Here is a 22,885-nt window from a genome sequence, read left to right on the forward strand (position 1 = left end):
TTATAGCTAATAAATACAAAATGATACAAGAGAGAGAGAGAGAGGTTACAAAAGGCTTTACCAAGCCACGCTCTTGACAAGATCCAGAATCCAAGTGAAGCTTGCCTCCCTCTAATTCTAGCCTAGGTAGCTATATATGCCCTAGAATATGGTGGAGCTCTGACAACATTACGGTTTCTAACTCTGATGACTTGATCAAACAACTTGGTGCCTTGAACCTAGGGGTAGGGGCTTGCTTATATAGACTGGAGCAATGAACCAGAGCCCTTGGATCAAACTAACTTCAATCAAGGGTGCAGATGATATCCTTAAGGCGGTGGAGAACTGACGTGCAGAGGCGGTGGAGAACTGACATGCAGAGGCAGTGGCTGACAGCCGGGGCCACAAGTCGGCCAACCTAGGGGTGGGGTCGACTGACCTGGCTCTATGCTAGTGGGCCCCACTTTGGTGGGTCACCTTCTCATGTCTTCTAGATCCTTCCTACATTGGTTCTCACATAGAATATGCTTTTTAGCCCGACATGTGAGTCTTTTTTTGGCTCTTTTCCTGAGTAACCCCTGCAAAAACATAAATTCACCAAAACCTATAGAATTCTATAGGTTTAACCCCTAATTCTATGTTGAAGATTCATTTATGCCTTATTCATGTTTAGTTGATGATTTATTTTAGTAGTTATCTATCATCAACACTCAACTTTCGACGCTTCCCCACAACTTGCACCTTTTGAATTTGGTTAATTCCTATCTTCTCCACAGCTTGCATTGTTTGTTGAATAAACTCCAGGTAATCAACAATGATACTGAGTATATATACTCAGTAGGTGACGAGGAGGTTTGGCTATCAAATTCCCATGACATAATCTGATACTCTGTTTGAAGACCATTTTTAGCCTAACATTCAACATTAGATTGTGGCATGGCATAATTATGAAAATGAATGGTCTTTTGCTTGTAATTGCTTTAAACAAAGATTGGCATGGTTCCTGGCATTGTATGGAGTTAAATTTTTATATGACTAATAACAAGACTTTCAAACCTTTTCTTGAGTCAAAACTATTCCCCCTATCTCCAAGGGGGAAGCAAGTACTAATACAAGGACATAGGTCGCTTGTTGAGTATGCTTTCACCTATTTATAATTAATATATTTATTTTGGAAACTTCATATGGAACTGGAATTGCTCAATTGAAGTGGTTTTGGGGGTCCAAGTCTCGAAGACTTGTTCAATTACTGCAACAAGTTCTTTGTTAAAACAGTACTTATGCTAGCTGATCAAATGGTTAGCTTTTGTTATCTATATGCATGCCCTCTTTCACAGTCACAAAATAACCATGCTCTCTTTCACTTAAGAAACATACATGTAAAAATTCTCAATTCTTTAATTTTTATTTGGTGGATTTTCTCCAAGTTAATGCCTTCTAGTTATTTTCATATAGATAACAAGCCAGATATATAACTCCCTCATGAGCTTAGACTATAAAGCAAATCAGGTTGGTGGTACTCCATAGAATTAGAATTATCATATCAAATTATCCCCGTTGATCTCTTACTTTATACAATTGAATTAGAATTCATATCAAATTAGCAATTTCTTTATGTAGGTATAGAAGGGCTTGTGTCCAATGGTATTAGTTTGGAAACTATAGCTACTCCTGATCCATGGCTCCATGTTGCTTCCTATGTGCACATAAGTAGATGCTCAGATTGAGTTGTTTCCATTCTCTTGTTGTTGAAGACAATACATGGCCCCTTTCAAGTTTTGGCTTTGTAGGCTACATATACCATAGGAGCAAAAATTTTCATAAATGATGAAAAATTCTATCATCCGGATAAATTTGGCTGTCTGAAAAAAGGCTGATGCAGCTACTGATTTTGTTGTGAGAGGAAAATATTGTTCCATGGTTGAAAAGTTGTGCTGATAAATATTTTTGATATTAAATAAATTTATTTAGTTCTATTTTAATTTGTTACAGGTTTTAGAAAGACGCTCTAATTTTTTGAGGTATTTGTTTTCTCCGCTATAGATTGTATGGTGGTACCCCCGTCCTTGTGTACATAAAAGCCAATTTGACAAGGTCTATGTAGCTTACTTGCAGCTTTCTTTTGAAGATGTATGGATAATTTGTTTGTTTGTCAAAATCTCCTGATTCAACACTATCCAACAGTCTGCTGCTAGGCTCAAGGTAGCGATGGCTTTATTTCTTAATTTTTATAGGACTTATGGATCCAATGTATTTTGGCATGAACCATAATCTATCTCACTATTTATTCTATTTTTAGGAAATATATTGTTCTTTTATTTTTACCGTAGCGTTAGCATAGGCATGCTTTGGTTTTGGCTTTAGCACGGACCAGATTAGCTTCCACGATTACAGCTTTGACTTGATTGATTCATGTGGCAGGCCTACACATTAGAATCTTGAGACAAGTGGGATGAAGGTGATGCAACTGATGCACCAAAGGATGAATATATGTTTATTAGGTGTGTTCTGCAACGTTACATGATATCTTTTGGTCTTAGGTTGGACGAGGAGACAAACATAAGTTAATCCTTGTTGTATTCAACAATATAGCTTGATCCATTTTAGATTAAATAATATAATAACCATGTAAATTTGTATCGCTCCTTTTTCTATAAATTATCAATATATTTTATTTTATACCGAGTTTGGTTGTTAATTTGCATCCCCTAGAATGTTACCATGGCATTAGCATAGGCAATGTACTAGTTATACCATAAAAACCCTAAACCTGGTTTTGTAAAATAGAAAGTTGGCTATCATTTGATTTTCAGTGCTCATATATAGCCAACCATTGACACTAGCTATCTCCTTTTAAAAAAAATTCCTATTTTACAAAAATGACTAAACAATTGTAATTTGACTATTGTGCCTACATGGCTATGTGGACACATGGTTTCCGCGTGTAACATATACCACATACATCCTCTGTAGTCTCGTACCCTGATCCCCACCATTTGTGAAATAAAAGATCGAGAACAAAAGGATTATGCAATTCTTACCCTATATAGAATAGAGTGACCCTTCAGTACATCATGCAGACATGGACCCACAGAACTAGGCTTGTTCGTTATATCAGGTTTATTTATGCCCAATTTACATTTACCAATTGATGAGATATAATCCTCTCATATTTCTACTGAATAGAGTAATCAGTATACGACCTTAATTTAATCATGTGTATGTCGTCCAGTCATGAAATGAGTTATCCATCAACTGCTGTGGGTAGCCTGAGATATATGGCTTCGGTCCTAGCTAGTTTACGCACTCCTGGCTTTGGCTTCTCGGTGATGGCTTCAGCAGCTTGGGAGTTGCTAGCTTTGGTGTACTGTGTAATATGAGGTGGCCCTGGGCGGTGCCGGTGGTTTCGGTGTAATATAAGGTGGTTTTAGTGTACCAGACGGTGTTGGTAGCTTCGGTTTAGTGGATGATATCAGTTTCAGTGGTGACTTCGGAGTATTGGACAAATGTCAGTTCTGGTGGTGGATTTATTTGCTTCAGTGGTGGTTTCGCGGGTGCTACTGACTCTAGTAGTGCTTTTGGGGTGTTATTGACTCTAATGCTTTTGGGGGTGCTACTGACTCTAGTGCTGGTTTCGAGGGTGCTACTGACTCTAGTAATGCTTTTGGGGGTGCTACTGACTCTAGTGCTTTTGGGGGTGCTACTGACTCTAGTGCTTTTGGGGGTGCTACTGACTCTAGTGCTGGTTTCCAGGGTGCTACTGACTCTAGTAGTGGCTTCGGGGGTGCTACTGACTCTAGTTGTGGTTTCGATGTACCAAACGTAGTTGGCTTTGGTGGTGGATTTGTCTGCTTCAATGGTCGCTTCAATGGTGCTACTAACTCTAGTGGTGGCTTTAGGGGTGCTATTGACTCTTGGCTACTCGATGGTGTCGGCTTCGGGATACTTGGCGCTACCGGCTTCACTTGTGGCTTCGGGGTACTAGGCGGTGTGGATTGCTTGGGTGGTGGCTTTGAAGTACTCGGCGGTGCCGGCTTTCGTGGTGGCTTCGAGGTACTAGGTGGTGTCTGTTTTGGTGGTGGCTTCGGTGTACTTGGAGATGTCGGCTTTGGTGGTGGCTTAGGAGTACTCGGCAATGTCGGCTTTTGTGGTGGCTTCGGGGTACTTGGCTGTCTGGGCTTCTGCTGCATGGGCGGTGTCTCCGGCGTTGGACTAGGCTTCGGTGGCTTGGGCGTTGGCCCTGGCTTGGGTGGTTTCGGCTTGGGTCCAGGTTTAGGTGGGCTTGGTTTTGGGCCATCCTCGCGGTCGTCGTCATCATCATCGTCATCGTCATCGTCATCATCGTCATGGTGGTGGTGGTGATGATGATGATGACCATGACCATGGTGGTAGCATCTGTGGCCGCATCGCTGGAAGCACGCCTCTCTCTGGTAGCTATCTGTAGGAAGATAGAAACACAACAATGCATCAATAGAGTCATGGGCTTAATTAAAATTAATCAGGAGTAGGACTTGATAGGTATATATTCTAGCACGGAACGTACATGGTGGCATGTAAAGACAGGAGTGGGAGACGCAGTGCTGGTAACAAATGCCCGGTATGTAGTCGACGCAGTCCTCGGTGCATTCCACCCGGCACTCGTCGTCGTCGTCGTCGTCGTCATCGTCGTCATCGTCATCGTCGTCGTCGTCGTCGTCGTCGTCATCATCGTCATCGTCATCGTCGTCGCCGTGGTCGCCATGGTCGTGGTGGTGGTCATCATGGTCGTCATGGTCGTGGTCGTGGTCGTGATCATCGTGGTGGTCGTCATTGTCGTGATCATCGGACACCGAGACTGCAACAGGGCGGATGCCATTCTTGAAGGCATCATCATCGTCATCATCGTCGTCGTCGTCGTAGTCGTCGTCGCACTTCCTCACGCAGGACTTGTAGCACTTGCGGTACATGTGGTGGTCGTAGTCGTCGTCCCGCGCCGTGGCGGAGGAGAGCGCTGCGACGGCAAGGAGCGCGGCGAGCAGCACCGCCTTGGAGCACGCCATTGCTGGCCGCGACCTCCAAGCTGGGGAGGTGCAGCCAATTAGCGCGATGGATCGATGGCGATGGGTGTGTGTGGTGGCCTCGCGCCGAGCTACTCGCATATGTACTGCTGCCCCGGCCCAGAGCTAGCTAGAGGTAGCCGCAGCCTGCAATGCCTGTGTGGCTGTGTGCTGTTGGAGAGGCAGCGCCATTTGCGCGCGTGTGGAACGCATGAAGCTGCAGGGTTTTGTAGCATGCAGGAAGTGTGTGAACTTTGTGTGAAGCGGTTCCGAGACACAGACCGGGCCAACTGATATTCTCAGCATTTGAGCTCCTCACCTTCGAGAAGGCGGGAAAACAATATATGCTACGAACTGTACTTGAGAAGAACTGAAGAAGCAAGGGTGATGATGAATCTCAGACGCCTATCAATTTGTTTCTTGATCTCATCAGGAGACAAAACCCCAACGTTGGATCAAAATGCTTCTTGAGAAGAACTCAAGAAGTACTGCATTTCTTGATTCCTAAATGCGATGTATATATGAGTATCTAGTTCAGGTCATAATTAAAGAAAACTCTGCATGATATAAATTTTAATACTAGATGCTGGAGTATTATCATTGTACTGATTGCAAAGGTCTCTACTCATCTTTGAATTTATCAGCATACCTATATAGATGCTATCCATCTTTGTCGTTATTTGAATCAATTCTATTAAAATCTGCAGCTCTAGTTTCTTCTCTTGGGCATGATAAGTTGGTAACACTGTCTTGCAGAACCATGCTTCGCGGCTTATCAAATCAAACTTACAGTTACAGCTCTTGCAAGAGCAACTATCAAAACATTAGTTTTCTGGTCAGTGCAGGAGCAAGAGAAAGAAAGAAAAAGGGACAAAGTGAAACACATATGAGTATATATGACAACAATGGAATTGAAGAGTAGTGAATTACCAGAAATTGGCCAGTCAAAAGTTCATTCGATACATGATCTCAAGAAACATGGCATGCACAAGCACAACTCACATTGTCAACACCAAATGTAAGACAAGCTGGCGGCGCTTTAAATATTTGTTGAACCTGTCTAAACAGCCACATCGTCACACACAGGGAAAAGCCATACATCATGCTGCTGCAGAAACATGCATGTAGCGCTGCACCCAGACAGAGATGTGTAACAACCGTGACATGTCATGGATCTGGTTCCCAAGATGGCTTGGAAGATTGAGTGAGGGCCAATTCGGATCGTTCCACGCCATGCATGCCCATGAGGCTTCAAGTGGGAATTGAACGTAGGCTTCAAAGTTTAACTGGAAGCAACCTCCCAAGGTTGTCTACTGTAGACTTTTGCCATATATGATCAATATAACTGGCGGACCTCATAACTGAAGATACACAGAGCACAGTCATCTCAGTTTGGGCACAAAATACTGAGAACTAAACCGAAAGTATCGAAACCGAATTTTTCGGTATCTTGTTTGGTTCCTAATTTTCAAGAACCAAGATAAATTCAGTACTTTGCCTCGGGGTCTATTACATTTTGTATATGTGGTACTCTACTCATATAATCTTGTAGACTTGTATATGTATGTGTATTTGGCACTATTATTCTCTGTGAAATCATTTCCAAATTATATCAAAATTAACTTTTGAACTCGCTATTACATGTTCATGTGATCAGTTCAATATTTTTCGGTAAATACCGAAACCGAACCGAAAGTATCGAAACCGAATTTTCTCGGTACCAATTTTTTGAAACTGATCGGTACATATTTTTCGAGGAACCAAATTTTTATGAGAACCGAAGTACCGAACCAAAACGAAGTACCGAATGCCCAGAATACTCATCTCCACCGATTAATAAAAAAGTTTGGCAACGGTTTGCCCGCTGCGGAAAAGGGAAAACGTCCACCACGGTTATTCTTTCTGCAGTAGTGACATATGGTTTTCAATATTAATTCGAACACCTGAACTCATAACTGACTTGGGAACTCCTAGTGACAAACTTTGCCACTATATAGACATTAGAACTGAGAACATATTGGAATAATAATACTTTTTGTAGAAAAAAAAATCAACTGAGACGATTTGCGCCAGATTTAGCTATAGCCCTATGGAAAGGCCCGTCATGCTCGGTGGGGCCTATTAAATCCGAAGCATGCTGTCTTATTTTTCGGCACAAATAGGACACCTACTTAATTAGTTTCATTCCAAAAAAAGGTGTTATTTTAACTATGGATCTAGACAATATTCATAACTAAAATAACACTTTTTTTTGGAACAAAGGGTCTATATCTTTTCCCGTTACACCGATTTTTATTCATCAAAGACCAAGAGGGTTTTTGCAAAAGATAGGGAAAAAAAGAACAAGAGGGTAAAGTTGAATACATGTGTATGTTATACATATGCGCGTTGTGGCTCTGCGCACGATATAGAAGATAAATTTCAGTACAGCACATATGCATTCATTTATAGAACTACTAGCAGGCAGTTTGGTTCATATATATGGTGTATATGACAGTATACAGAAAACGGAGATAGCATTGCTTCTTTGCTCGCAGCAACTAACTGGCGTACTCCCACTGCGTACAATATATATGAGTTTATTGACAGGCGGATCCACCGTTTCTCAGTTCTTGTTCACCTCGTCGCTGCCGGGGGGACAGGGACACGGCTTCTTGGGCGGTGGCGGCGCCTTGGGCGTCGGTGGTTTTGGCTTCGGCTTCGGCTTCGGCTTCGGGGCAGGCGGGCAAGGCTTCGGCTTCGGCTTCGGCGCAGGCGGCTTCGGAGGACCAGGCGATGGCGGCCTCGGCTTCGGAGGACCAGGCGATGGCGGCTTCGGGCCAGGACCAGGCGACGGCGGCCTCGGGGCAGGACCAGGCGATGGCGGCCTCGGGGCAGGCGGCATCGGGGCAGGGGGCTTGGGGCCAGGACCAGGCGCTGGCGGGCCGTGGTGGAAGCACTTGTCGCAGCAGCTCTTCAGGCACGTCATTTTCTCTTTGCTAACTGCAAAATGGATTATATATACAAACAGAACTAAAGCAACGCATGGATAGATATATAGTACTTACAGTATGTGATTAGGGTTCCAGAAATAATGTCTACAGAAACGACTGTATGTACATACAGGGTGGGAAGCAGAGGCAGTTGGTGACGACGCACTGGTGGTAGCAGACGGCCGGCAGGTCCTCGAAGCACTCGTTCAGGCACCTGTCCTTGCACTTGCCGCCGGAGACGGCAGAGACGTTCGAGCCGGGGGTGTCGTCGTGGCAGTTCCCCGTGCACGACTTGAAGCACTTCCAGTGGTACATGTGCTCGTCGTCCACCGCACTCGCCGCCGCGGCGAGGAGGAGCGCGGCGACAGCCAGGACGACGACGCCGAGCGCGCTGCCCGGCGCTTTGCCGCAGCCCGCCATCGCTCTCTCGCTACCACCTTAGCTCGCTGGTCTCTCTCTCGGTCGGTCGTCCAATGTGAGCTGATCGATGAGCTTAATTAACTGCTGCGCGCAGAGCTCTGTGGATGGGATGCGGCCGGCATGGCGTCTCCTTCGGGCCGGCCCTATATATATATATATGTATATGCTGCGGCGTGCGCGACGCGGGCATGCGTGCACACTGAAAGCGTGAGGCCGCGGCACCCGGGCTCAGCTCGCGGCCTGATCGATGCGTGCACGGAACGGTTGGAGCCAGCGGGCTGCGGAGTGCGCCGAGCTGAACTGAACGATCGATGGGCCGCCGACGATCCGCGCGGATTCATGCTTTTCTTGTTCTCCTGGCTATGCTTAGGTCTGCGGTTTCTATGCCATGCGTGCGCGTTCGTGTGCTTTCCTCGTCGTCACTGCTGTGAACTTGTCTCGGTTCTCTCTGTGTCGTTTTCACTGTTGAGTTTCTAATTGATTTGAACTTTTCCTCATGATCCGACTTCGTAATCCGCTAGACTCAAAATTCAACGGTGCATGGAGAATGATCCAGTTAGCTTTCGAATGGATCAGAAGCCTTTCAAACGCGTGGGTTCAAAACTTCCAATCACTACAACAGACGCACTTTTTGCCAACAAGTGCAATAAGCTTTGCCGAGTGTTAAAAGTTGAGCACTCAGCAAAGCACCTCTTTGCCGAGTGTCATACTTGGTAATGGTAAAGAACAACACTCGTAAACAGATGCTTTGCCGAGTGCTAGACACTCGGCAAAGAAAGGCACTCGATAAAGCTTCTTTTTGCCGAGTGTCTAGCACTCGGCAAACTAAAGTACTCGGCAAAGACGAGTATACCCAGATCACATCGACACCTTTTGCCGAGTGTCCACCGTTAGGCACTCGGCAAAGTACATGAGTCCAGTAGTGAATGGGAAAGAATTTAAGTTCTCTCCGAATTTTTGGACTTCTTCTAGTGTTCAAATAGAAGTGTTATTGGAGAATTTGGATGACCTTCGAATGGACATCCGAACTCTTATGACAAGTTGACAACACGCACACGCGACAAAATAGAAGATATGTATTTATGGGCATATTTGGCACACCTCACCACTCATGTGTTTTTTTAGCCAAACACATTTTTATTACGGTAGGAAAGACATAAGTTAAAATGAAACCGAAAATAGTAGCTTATCCTTGCTTCATGGGTATATTGCACTATTATCTTCTCTCAGCCACACAAGAGTTATTGGTGAAGATATTTTGCCAAACACTTTTTTACAAAACAGCTCTGCTTCAGTAAAAATATTGTTTGTAAAACAGTTTAAAAAAAATAACTTTACTAGTGAAGCTGGGTTGTGCTAAACTGACCTTATATGTAAGACACTATTTACATTGACTAAATGCACTCTTAGTTCCACGAGTATTATATTTACATGTAAGGCACTACATTGGCTAAAATAAATTGCTAGCTGCTAATAAAAAGCTCTAGCTAATCTAAACAATCCACTTTATAGTTCAGCTTATAACCTATTTTGAACTATTCAACTGCTCAATTTTTTTTTAAAAAAAACTGCTAGGGCCTTGTTTAGTTCCCAAAAAAGTTTTAAAGATTTTACAGATTTTCCGTCACATCGAATTTTACGACAAATGCATGAAACATTAAATATAGATAAAAATAATAACTAATTACACAGTTTACCTGTAATTTGCGAGACGGATCTTTTGAGCCTATTTAGTCCATGATTGGATAATATTTATCAAATATAAACGAAAGCGCTAGCGTGCTCATTTTGTCAAAAAAAATTGGAACTAAACAAGGCCTAGCTGGTTCCCTCCTGTTATTGTAGGTTAAAAAAAGTTTAATTGATTCAAACAGAGCCTTATTTACTTGTTTATTTTGGTTAGTTTAGTCAGTGTGTAGCAAAAGAAACATGTGAAAAGCATTGTCAAAAGCTTTTGTATAATTAACTAGTTAACGGAATTCTACACGTCAGCACTCATCACCATAAGGTTATAATATATATATATATATATATATAATACCAGAAAATCATCATCATCAGATTACTAATTCTCATGAAATCAGAAATAATTGGACAAACATAGATAAAAGCTTCATCAATCATCAAAGATATGCATTTAGCAGTGCAAATTGATGACCTTATCATCGTAAGGATATCAATTTGTCCACCTTACTTTACCAATAAAATTTGGTCAACTAAAGAAGAATGATTGACATTCATAGTGCTTAGGATATCATTGGATCCTTCACTCTATTCTAGTCGTCGTCACCGGTTTGGATCACTAGGTCTTTTCACTCTATTCATAGTGCTTATAGGATCCTTCACTCTATTTCCTTGACTTGTCCTCTTTCACCTCCTTCTGCCCACAAATGGCCTAATTCTAGTCGTCGTCACCAGTTTGAATGACCCCATTGTTAAACGGTATTGAGCACCGTCTTGGTTCAATGAACCGTGTATAGATAGGTTTGTTAGGATGTCTTGTAATAATCTAAGTAGATGAGATCTTGTAGGCCAAGTTATTTGTTGTAATTTCCTTGTTTCATGTAAGCGCCACTGTGGAGGCTCTTCCCACGCATATATTAACACACAACCGAGACCCTAAGGGGCAACTCGTTCATCCAACTTAACACCCATAAGTGTAAATCCGCACATTGCCACCGAGAGCCCTTAACGCTAAGCTTGGTTTAGTATTATAGAGCAACAGAGATAATAGCACATATATACATTGCCACCGGGAGCTCTATAATTCTAGCACTATAGAGCAACAGAGATAATAGCACTATATTGCTTCTTTTGCTCGCAGCAGTTAACTGCACTCTCCAAACTGCGTACAATATATATGCGTCGTATATAGTGGGCCGGATCCACTTGATGCACACGTTAAGTATATGAGTTATATATATATTCTGATGACCGGTGGATCCATCGTATCAGTTGTTGTTCACCTCGTCGCTGCCGGGAGGACACGGCTTCTTGGGCGGTGGTGGCGCCTTGGGCGTCGGTGGCTTCGGCTTGGTCGGGGCAGGCGGGCTAGGCTTTGGTGGCTTCGGCTTCGTCGGGGCAGGCGGCTTTGGCGCTGGCGGCCTCGGCGGTGGCTTCGGCATCGTCGGGGCAGGCGGCTTCGGGCCAGGACCAGGCGCTGGCGGGCCGTGGTGGAAGCATTTCTCGCAGCAGCTCTTCAGGCACATCGTTTTCTCGTTGCTAACTGCAAATTGGGAGAGAGAGAGAGAGAGAGAGAGAGAGAGAGAGAGAGAGAGAGAGAGAGAGAGAGAGAGAGAGAGAGAGAGAGAGAGAGAGAGAGAGAGAGAGAGATCATTAGGATTCCAGAAATGATGCATATAGTAATTGTCTTACAGGATTCATGGGTCTTAGCTTGACTGAATGACTGTGCACCACATACAGGGTGGGAAGGAGAGGCAGTTGGTGACGACGCACTGGTGGTAGCATTGGGCCGGCAGGTCCTCGAAGCACTCGCTGAGGCACCTGTTCTTGCACTTGCCGCCGGAGATGTTCGAGGCCCCGGAGTGGTTGCCGTCGTTGGCGGCGACGACGTCGTCGTCAACGGCGGCGGCGGCGGCGTCCTCGTCGTGGCAGTTCCCCGTGCACGACTTGAAGCACTTCCAGTGGTACATGTGCTCGTCGTCCACCGCCCTCGCCGTGGCGGCGAGGAGCGCCGCGACAACAACCAGGACAATGCCGAGCGATTTGAAGCCCGCCATCGCTGGTCTCTCGCGGTCGTCGTCCTCGGTGAGCTGATGAGCTTAACTGCCGCGCGCAGCTCGATGGATTGGATGCATGGCGCCTCCTGCGGACCCTATATATATGCTGCGGCGCTGCTGCCGCTGCGTGCGCGACGCGCCATGCGTGCACACACTGAAAGCGTGAGGCCGCGGCACCCGGCTCAGCTCGCGGCCTGATCGATGCGTACGTGCACGGAAAACAGGGACTGATGAAGCGGTTGGGCTGCGGAATGCGCCGAGCTGAATGTTGGCCGATCCGCGCGGATTCATGCTTTTCTTGTTCTCCTGGCAATTAATGCGTAGCGTTGCGGTTCGCCGCATGGCGTTCGTGTGCTTTCCTCATCACTTGCTCCTCAGGCGAGGTGCATGTCTGACTCTGAACTTGTCTCGAGTTCTGTCTGTGTCGTTTTCATTTGCTAATTAATTCGAACTTTTATTTGCTCATGATCCAACTTCCAAATCTCGTCCGAAGGACTGTGCATGATCCAGTTAGCTTCTCCGACTCCAAATGAAGAGTACAAAACTTCAGATTCCATGATAACTCTAGATTCCAAAAAAAATATTGTCAAGGAAAACACAATATAGATTCCATGATTTATCAACAACCATCTCAGGAACAGCAGAATTTACTATTAAAAATCTATAGCCCATACTGTTAATAGCATAGCCAAGGAAAACACAATCTATAATTTTTGTTCAAGCTTTCGCTTTTTGTTTACCAGCACATTTACTTTTGCCAAACAACCTCAAGTTCGCAAGTAAGAGAGATTAATCTCTTCTTCTCATTCCTCAAATGGTGTAATTTTTTGTTCTTTGTGGGCACTCTATATTCAGTACACGACTCGCTGTCAAAATAGCCTCACCCCACTATTCTTTACATAAACCTAGAGTCTCCAACATGGCATTCACTAAATTAGTTAGAGTGCGGTTCTTTTTCTCAGCAATCCCATTAGACTATGGTGAGTAGGTGTTCTCTTATAAATTATTCTATGCACCACGCAAAACTCAAAAATTCGTTAGAAAAATACTCTCCCCTACGATCGGACCGCAACCATTTGATTTTGTTCCCAAGTTGATTCTCTACCTCAGCTTTATAGATTTTAAAATAATGCAATGCTTTATCTTTAGGTTTCATTAGATATACATAGCAAAATCGAGTGCAATCATCTATAAAGGTAATAAAATATCTTTTAACGCCCTTGGTCCATATCCCATTTATCTCACAATATCAGAATGAATAAGTTCAAGAGGTGCCAACTCCCTTGTCACAGCAGCCTTGTGAGGCTTACGTGGTTATTTTGCTTCAACCCAAGCATGACACTTAAAATTTTTAACCATATCAAATTTTGGGATCAAATTTAAACTAGCTAAGCAGGACATGCGGCTAAAATTAACATGACATAACCTTGAATACCAAACACTTGTCTCAACATTATTCACCACATGATTCACAGACTTAAAACAAGTATCAACCAAATACAAGCAGAACAAGCCTCCACTCTCATACCTTGCCAACAAAAGTTCCATACTCAGAAACAACACACTTATTGGATTCAGATACTAGTTTATAGTCATCACGACATAAGCCATTAATTAAGTTCTTCTTTATTGAGGGGGGACATGATGCATGCATGTTCTTGAGTTGCACGGTCTTTCCCAAAGTAAGCTTTAGATCAACCGTACCAATACCACGAATAGCCGCACGCGCCCGTTCCCCATCAACAAGAAGCCAGCCTGCCTGACCTGATAAAAAGAAAACAAGAAAATGTCAACACAGATATGAATATTTGCACCGGTATCAACCCACTAATTAGGTGAATGACAAACTAAAAAATATAGAAGGCAATAAATTACCATACTCACGTATAGCTGCCTCAGTCACAACGGCATTTGCTGTGCGGAGGAGGCTTCCACTTAGTCTCATGACACTCCCTAGAAAAGTGTCTGCCATAGGTGAAACGGTTCATATTTTTCTTATTCATCTTCTTACCCTTCTTGAAAAAAGTGGTAGGCTTTTGCTTAAGTTCTTGCTGAATTTTTTTTTCTGTGATTTGGGACGGTTCTTTTGCACCACATGAACTCCTCTTAATGACTTTCTTGCCTTTAACATCTTTTGCTCTAGCCTTGTCCTCAACATCTACAGTCCTCTATTCGATTATCGGACGACCTTCAACCATCTGATAGTCATAAAACTGCTCTATGATGTACAACTTAGAAGTGACATCAGAAATGCCATAACAAGCCTCAAGCCCATCCCACGACCCACATAGCCTTATCAGTCAAAAGTTGCACATACGCATCAACCACTATGACGCTCAGCAGAGCAGCCTTGCAAGTAGTATTAGCATGTTGAAATGCACACTCCTCATTGGAGGTCCGCACTCCAATAGGTTGCTCTATCACCACATGAAAACAATGCATAGAGGTCAATCACAAAATAGTTTTTTGGCGCCATCTCTTGTAGTGAGTGCTCTCAAACGGCAATGGTTTCAACAAATCCACAAAGCCAACTGATAAAAATTGCCTATAATCATGTTTTTGATTGTTAGAAATATAAATAGATTCATGTTTAATTTATTCTAGAAAAATGGCATATGCATAATAACCATGATATCATACATGTGCTTGTTCACATTAAGGCCTTGTTTAGTTCCAAAAAAAATTCTAGATTTTCCGTCACATCGAATTTTACGACGCATGCATAGAGTACTAAATATAGATTAAAAAATAACTAATTGCATAGTTTGCCTGTAATTTGCGAGACGAATCTTTTGAGCCTAGTTAGTCCATGGTTGAACTATAATTACCAAATACAAACGAAGATGCTATAGTACCCAAAACCAATAATTTTCACCAACTGAACAAGGCCTAAACATCATACATATGAATATAGCTCTAACCAGAATAACATCATGCAACTTATTATGTAAACAAAGCATGATTATCATCCAATTAACGCTAAATAGCAAGGTTTTGATCAAAGAAATGAGAGGACATGTAAGAATTGTATACCTTGTGGCAGAGCCGGAAGCATCCGCAAGAGACATGATGCTTTGTTGTTGTAGTCATTTTGATTGGTGCAGTGTCGTTAAGATGCCGTGAAGACCGTGTCACCGGGAGGAAGATGATCAGGAGGATGCCGGTGTCGGGAATAGGGAGGGGACGAAGCGAGTAGTCATGTCGCTGCTGTACACTCTCCAAACACGTGATTACCATCCTCACCTAAGCAACCCGATGGACGAAGACGTTCCAGAGACCTAGTCTTCCATCTCCTGTGCACATAGGAGATGTAACATGGAGACTAAAACGCTGCTGGATTTGTGGTGTGTTTGAGAGAGATTAACTGAAGGAGGAGTACTTTGTTTATGTAGGCACTAGAAGAAGGGAGAGGAAGTACTCCAGCCATCAAAGGAATTGATTGGTAAAATTAAGGCTCGCCCGTCCGCTCATTGCCTGTCTCGCCACGACTGACGGGTACTAAACTATTTAATGGACTTTTAACCAGACCATAGAGTTTATTTGATTTATTAAATATTTAATGGGCTAGCCCATATAGTATCTAACCATTCCTGACATGGGTTGGGCGTTCCACTCTACCAATGGGTAAAGTTAGATTTTCTCCCAATTTTTGGACTTCTAGTGTGTTCAAAGAAGTTGGAGAATGTCGAAAGGACGTCCGATCTCTCATGACAAGTTGAGATAAGACGTTCGCCCAGCTAAATGCACTCTCAATCCCATGGATTATTTTTATGAATGTAAGGCACTATTTAAATTGACTAAAATAAATTGCTAGTTTCTAATAAAAATAGTTCTAGCTAATCTATAATCTAAACAGTCCAGTATGGCTTGATTGGATGCAGATGATCTTCAGTTCTGGTACTTTTGAATGGAGTACCGGGCAAAGTCTTCCACCGTAGGAGGGGGGTCAGACAGGGTGACCCTTTATCCCCTCTTCTCTTTGTCTTAGCTGCTGATTTTCTTCAGGACATCCTAAATTTTGCAAGATCTCAAGGTCTAATCTCTTTGCCAATTGATTTGCCTCACTGTCAGGAGTTTTCAATTCTTCACTACGCTGATGATACCCTAATTTTTATGAATGGAAGTGCTAGAGAGATTTATTTTTTTAAAAACCTCTCCTTAATTCATTTGCAGAGCTCACAGGTTTGAAAGTCAATTGTTCAAAGTCTATGATGGTACCTTTAAATAGTCCACCAGACAGATTTGATATCTTAGTTAATACCTTTGGTTGTATCAAAGGATCTCTTCCTTTTACATATCTTGGTCTTCCTCTAAGTTTAACCAAACCCACTGTTGCTGATTTCTGGCCACTGGTTAATCGTTGTGAAAGGAGATTAGCTCATATTGCTGCATTTTTTAGTGAAGCTGGCAGCTTAGAGCTGGTGAATGCTATTTTTAGTGCCTTGCCCACTTTTGCTATGAGCACATTCCTGTTACCAAAAACAATAATCAAGCAAGTGGATATGTATAGAAAGCATTGTTTGTGGAGAGGGTCAGATGTTTCTAGCAAAAACCGTCAAAAGTAGCTTGGGAAATTGTTGGTAACACCAAGGAAAATGGTGGTTTGGGAGTCCTAGATCTTCAGACTCAAAATGAGAGTCTCATTCTGAGGAATCTGCATAAATTTTTTAATAAGGCCAATATTCCTTGGTACATCTTATTTGGTCCTGTTACTATTCCCATGGTTCCTTGCCAATGGCTCATGTAAGAAGAGGATCTTTCTGGTGGAGGGACTCCCTCAAGCTGCTCCATCATTTTAAAAGGATGACCTCAGTTATGATTCAGAATGGTACAACCTGTTTATTTTGGTTGGATTTGTGGAATGATCAGATCCTATCTCATGTTTTCCCACATCTCTTTTCTTTTGTCAAAGATCGAAGGCTTACGGTGTTACAGGTGGCTCAAACTACAAACTTGTTGAAATTTTTCACTTGCCCCTCTCTGAGGAAGCCTTTCAGCAATTCCAAAAACTTGGTATAATCCTTAATGATCTTCACCTGAGTGATGATTTTGACAAGTGGACATATGTCTGGGGTTCTACAGTTTTCACTCCAAAAAAGGTTTACAAACATCTTAAAGGTTCACATCATGTACATATAGTTTTTCAGTGGCTTTGGAAGACTTGTTGCCAGAAAAGAAGAAAGATTTTCTTTTGGCTCCTATTATGAGACAGGCTAAGCACCAGGCAGATATTGAAACGGAGAAATATGTTCTTGGATGATTATAATGTTGAATATAATGGGCCTTTAGCCCATAATTATATTTGATGATTAATTCAAGAGTCCATAATTAATGCTATAATGAAAACGGTTTAGTACCGTATTGATGATTGACCATATGTTAACTTAACTTAAATAGGTGGCCTTTGTTAGCTTCTATGGAGAAGTTGAGGAAGGGAAAAGGGGTGCCACACGCGCGCGCGCCGCCACCGCCGAGCCGTGGCGTGCGTGTTTGCTTGCTTGCTTGTCTTGTCCCTAGCATCGAGACACTTGCTCGGGTGTTGCGGGCAATCTGGTTTTTGGGGAGCGTCTTCCGCGATTGCTCGCCGGTGAGATCGTCTTCTTCCACTCCGGCGAATTGGGATCGAGATCGGCTTCATCTTCTTCCCGGTGGACGTTCGGGACTACGACTACTTCGTCTTCTTCCTTGTGGACGTTCGCGGGACTACACTGCGAATATCTTCCTGCACCGACTGTGGTCCACTACTGCAAGCAACGCACTATGTCGACTAGTGCGAATGGAGCCACCGGTGCCTTCGGCACTGGTCCCTCCTCGCAGTAGTTCTTGCGATATTTATCTCTAATCTGAGTAGTGATAAAATTACACACGTGCACATATATGCCACCACATAATGTATTTTTCTGGATTAAATCAAACATTAAAATGTCTAATTTTCTAACAATCCAAAAACCTGATATTAGGCATTTTTTCTGTTAGTTGTTTTGCTGCTGCATTAAAATCGGATCTCTTTAATGGTTCAAACTATAAGCGGTGGCGCGCGAGAATGATATTGTGGTTAACTGCTATGAGTTGCTATCACGCCGCGAAGGGGAAGCCGGAACAGTTTACTCCTGAGGAGGAGCAAACATTCATGGCAGCCGATAACCTCTTCAGAGGCACCGTGATTAGTGCGCTCGACAAAAAGTACGTTGATAACTATATCATTTGCACCACTGCTAAGGAATTATGGGATGCGTTTGAGGCCAAGTTCGGGGTTTCTGATGCTGGTAGCGAGCTGTACCTCATGGAGCAACTATTTGATTACAAAATGGTGGATAACCGTTCTGTGATTGAACAAGCACATGAGATACAGGCACTAGAACAATTCTCTTGTGTGTTGCCTGAAAAGTTTGTGGCTGACGGTATAATCGCTAAGCTGCCACCTTCTTAGAAGGACTTTGCTACTTCTCTAAAACATCAGATGAAAGAGTTTGGTCTTGTCGAACTCATAGGAACTCTTGATGTTGAGGAGAAGGCGAGAGCAAAAGATACACATAAAAAAGCATTGAGTCTTCTAGTGCCAATGTGGTGTAGAAAAAAAAATAATTCGCATTCCGTAATAAGAAAAAGAACAAGCAAGAGAATAAGCAAGGGACAAATCCGAAGCCAAAGCAAACAGCAACTTTTAAGAAGAAAAAGGCAGATGGAGGTTGCTTTGTTTGCGGTAGCGATGACCACTGGGCAAGTGTTTGTCCAGACCGCAAATTTAAACGAGAAGAGAAAAAGTCAGTGAACATGGTCATTAGCGAGGCTGAAGGAGGAACATCTGGGTATGGTAATTATTTACGGTAATTATTTACCCATTGTTCTTTCAGTCTATCATTCACCTGAGTGGTGGATGGATACTGGAGCTAATGTTCATGTATGTACTGATATCTCTTTGTTTTCTTCTTATCAAGCCGGCGACACTAGAGCCTTACTGATGGGGAATGGCTCTCATGTGCGTGTTTTTGGTGTTGGTACGGTCATTCTGAAGTTCACTTCGGGAAAGACGGTGCTGATGAAGAACGTGCAGCATGTCCCCTCCATCAAAAAGAATCTAGTTAGTGGCTCACAACTTTGCAGAGATGGCTACAAAATAGTCTTTGAGGCCAATAAAGTTATACTTTTAAAGTTTGAAACTTTTATTGGTAAAGGTCATGATTGCGGAGGCTTGTTCCGCTTGTCTATGCATGATGTGTGTAATAAAAGCGTGAACCGTACTGTGTTTTCAAATGAGTCGAATATTTGGCATTCGCGATTTTGTCATGTTAATTATGGTTGTTTAACGCGGCTAGCAAATATGAATTTAATCCCAAAATTTAATTTAGTCACAGGTTCTAAGTGTCATGTATGCGTGCAATCCAAGCAACCTCGCAAGCCTCACAAGGCTACGGAGGCGAGGAACTTGACACCATTAGAACTAATCCATTTAGATCTATGCGAGATGAATGGTGAGTTGACTAAAGGTGGTAAACGATACTTTATTACATTTATAAACGATTGTACTAGATTTTGTCATGTGTACTTGCTTAAAACAAAGGATGAAGCATTACAATATTTTAAAGCCTATAAAGCTGAAGTAGAAAATCAACTTGAGAGGAAAATTAAACGCTTAAGGTCCGATCGTGGTGGAGAATATTTTTCAAGTGATTTTTCTGATTTCTGCGTAGAACATGGAATTATTCATGAGAGAACACCGCCATACTCACCACAGTCCAATGGGATTGCTGAAAGAAAGAACCGTACTCTAACTTATGTTGACGGTCCTTAAGTACTAAATTTAACCATCAACTAAACATGGAAAAGGATCAATATGCACCAAACATCTAGAATTAGGGTTTTATCTGACAAAATTCCACGAGCTTTGGTGTTTGTCTATTTCTGCAGGGGGTTATCAGAAAATATGGAGAGAAGGCCCACATGTCAGGTTTACAACGAGATAATTACGTGCCGCGCAATTTTCCTTAATCTAGAAGAGTCCAGAAGCCACGGGAACAAACGGAAAGCCGAACGGGCCCGGGAGTAGGGCGCCCACCCTGGCCTCAGGGCCAATCACAACCAACCTCGCAGATTATGCTCCACCGACCTAAAGGATCAAAGAAAACCGTGCGATCAATGTCGGTTTGATCCGACGGCTCAAATTCACTTGAGGGGGCTATATAAGCAAGGCCTCTCCACCCCAGGGGAGGAGGAGAAATCATTATCAGAGGAAGCCATCAAAGTTAGGGTTTTAGAACTTCTCTCCCACAGAGAATTAGAATTAGCTACTCTCTAATCTTTCAAGTTCTATAGGGTTGATTAGATAGAATTAGAGAAGTAGAGCCTAGTGCTCTGGATTCGGACCTTCATCAATAAAGATTGGTATTATTTCATATCTTTCTCTACTACTTTATTCTAATTGCATTATGTTTCTATTTATTATGCTCTTAGTTTGCTCTAGTTCTATATTTGATATAGTTATGATTGATAATGAGTTTATGTATAAGTTTGCAAAGCGCTTAGCTCTTGACGCGCGGGAGTTAAGTGGTAGATCACATGTGGGCGTGGTGCTTAGATGTTATTTATCTGCAAATGTATCCGATTGGCCGGGTCGTGTGGTAGTTCACGATGGTGACAGCTTCGTTGATTCTTATATAGTCCACCCTCCGTTGATAGGACAGGCAGAATTTGTATTGCGGAGTAAGTCTTGTGATGTTCTGATTTACTTTAGCAATGTTCCTTATACATGAATGAAGAGTCTTTTATGCTATATATGATCTTGTAGATAACTAGAGTAGATTGTGACTTAATAGATAGTAGGTAACTCATAATCCATTCTCTAGCAAATCCGACGTCACCTTACATATATGAGGAGTAGTCTATTTTCTAATCGCTGTGTTATTTACCCATGAGCTTATATTTCATTATCATTATTATTATGGCTTACCCCTGCCAAAGTAAGTGACTGTGTGACGAGTTCCTCATTAGTAATCATGTTCTTGCAAGTTTATCTCTAGTTTATGCCTTGATAGATTTTATTTACCTCCACCTTTCTCTTAAGCAAAATTATAAATAACGATACCCAGAATACTTTTCCTGGTGAAATGCTACAATGAGGTATTTTATCTGTGCGCTTGCGGATAGAATAGATTATTTTCTAGAGAGCCTTTACATTCATAAATACCTTTGTACACTCTAGCACCATGCTGGGGATGACAACCAAGTACCCAAGTTGTGTGAGCAAGTGTCAACAACTGAGATGGTTAACGCCATGTTAGAGACTTCGGGACTATCTAAGAAATGGTGGGGCGAGGCGATATTGACAGCATGTCATGTTCTGAATAGAGTTCCTATAAAGAATAAAGAAATCACACCATTTGAGGAATGGGAAAAGAAAAGAATAAACGTCTCCTATTTACGTACTTGGGGTTGTTTGGCTAAAGTGAATGTGCCAATAAACAAGAAACGCAAACTCGGACCTAAGACAGTTGATTGTATTTTCCTTGGTTATGCTACTCATAGCATAGGGTATAGGATTTTAATCATAAATTCTGGAGTATTAGATATGCATGTTGGTACTATAATGGAATCAAGAGATGCAACATTCTTTGAAACTGAGTTTCCTATGAAAAGTGCACCTAATATTTCTAGTCATGAGTCTATAAATTCCCATGAGCAATTTATTCCGATAGAACAATCTGAGGAACCCCATGTTCACTATCCTGAGGAGGATGATAATGTAGTCACTCGAATGAGCAAAAGACAAAGAAAAGTGAAGCCTTTTGGAGATGACTATATTGTGTACCTCATGGATGATACCCCAACAACCATTAAAGAGGCATTTTCCTCTCCTGATGCTGACGTATGGAAGGAAGCAATAAGGAATGAGATGGATTCAATAATGTCTAATGGAACTTGGGAAGTGGTTGAACGGCCTTATGGGTGTAAACCTATAGGGTGTAAATGGGTGTTCAAGAAAAAGCTTAGGCCTGATGGTACAATTGAGAGGTACAACGCTAGGCTTGTGGCTAAGGGTTATACCCAAAGAGAAGGGGAAGATTTCTTTGATACTTATTCACTTGTTGCCCGTTTGACCACAATTCGAGTGTTATTATCTTTGGCTGCCTCTCATGGTATTCTCATTCATCAGATGGATGTGAAGACAGCTTTCCTAAATGGAGAGTTAGAGGAAGAGATCTATATGGATCAGCCTGATGGATTTGTAACAAGTGGTCAAAAGGGCAAGGTGTGTAAGTCATTAAAATCCCTATATGACCTAAAACAAGCTCCAAAACAATGGCATGAGAAGTTTGACAGAACTTTAACTTCTGCCGGCTTTGCTGTTAATGAAGCTGACAAATGTGTGTACTATCAGTTTGGTGGGGGTGAAGGTGTGATCCTGTGTCTGTACGTGGATGACATACTGATCCTTGGGACAAGCCTTGATGTGATCAAGGAAGTTAAAGACTTTTTGTCTAATAACTTTGAGATGAAAGATTTGGGAGAAGCTGATGTTATTCTAAACATTAAGCTTTCAAGAGAAGGCAATGGTGGGATTACACTTGTGCAATCCACTATGTGGAAAAGATTTTAAGTCGCTTTGGGTACAGTGACTGTCAATCTGCTCCTACACCTTATGATCCTAGTGTGCTATTGAGGAAAAATCGAAGAATAGAAAGGGATCAACTAAGATTCTCCCAAATTATAGGCTCGTTGATGTACCTTGCAAGTGCCACGA

The 22,885-nt window shown here is 42.6% G+C and overlaps 3 protein-coding genes across 3 annotated transcripts; all 3 read right to left on the reverse strand.

Moving 5' to 3' along the window:
• LOC8082478 (protein PFC0760c) lies at window positions 2,891–5,018 on the reverse strand. Its single transcript, XM_002458043.2, has 3 exons — window positions 4,523–5,018; window positions 4,145–4,417; window positions 2,891–2,961 (listed from the first exon to the last, which is right to left on the reverse strand). Exons 1-3 carry the CDS (start codon window positions 5,016–5,018, stop codon window positions 2,891–2,893), a joined length of 840 nt encoding a protein of 279 aa, XP_002458088.2.
• On the reverse strand, window positions 7,348–8,528 carry LOC8082479 (sulfated surface glycoprotein 185). The gene is made up of 2 exons (XM_002458044.2): window positions 8,119–8,528; window positions 7,348–7,997 (listed from the first exon to the last, which is right to left on the reverse strand). The coding sequence occupies exons 1-2, from the start codon at window positions 8,405–8,407 to the stop codon at window positions 7,621–7,623; spliced, it is 666 nt and encodes a 221-aa protein (XP_002458089.1). The 5' UTR covers window positions 8,408–8,528; the 3' UTR covers window positions 7,348–7,620.
• LOC8082480 (sulfated surface glycoprotein 185) lies at window positions 11,096–12,200 on the reverse strand. The gene is made up of 2 exons (XM_002458045.2): window positions 11,829–12,200; window positions 11,096–11,633 (listed from the first exon to the last, which is right to left on the reverse strand). Exons 1-2 carry the CDS (start codon window positions 12,145–12,147, stop codon window positions 11,359–11,361), a joined length of 594 nt encoding a protein of 197 aa, XP_002458090.1. The 5' UTR covers window positions 12,148–12,200; the 3' UTR covers window positions 11,096–11,358.

This window comes from Sorghum bicolor, chromosome 3 (genome assembly GCF_000003195.3).
Source record: "Sorghum bicolor cultivar BTx623 chromosome 3, Sorghum_bicolor_NCBIv3, whole genome shotgun sequence".
Classification (NCBI taxonomy): Eukaryota; Viridiplantae; Streptophyta; class Magnoliopsida; order Poales; family Poaceae; genus Sorghum; species Sorghum bicolor.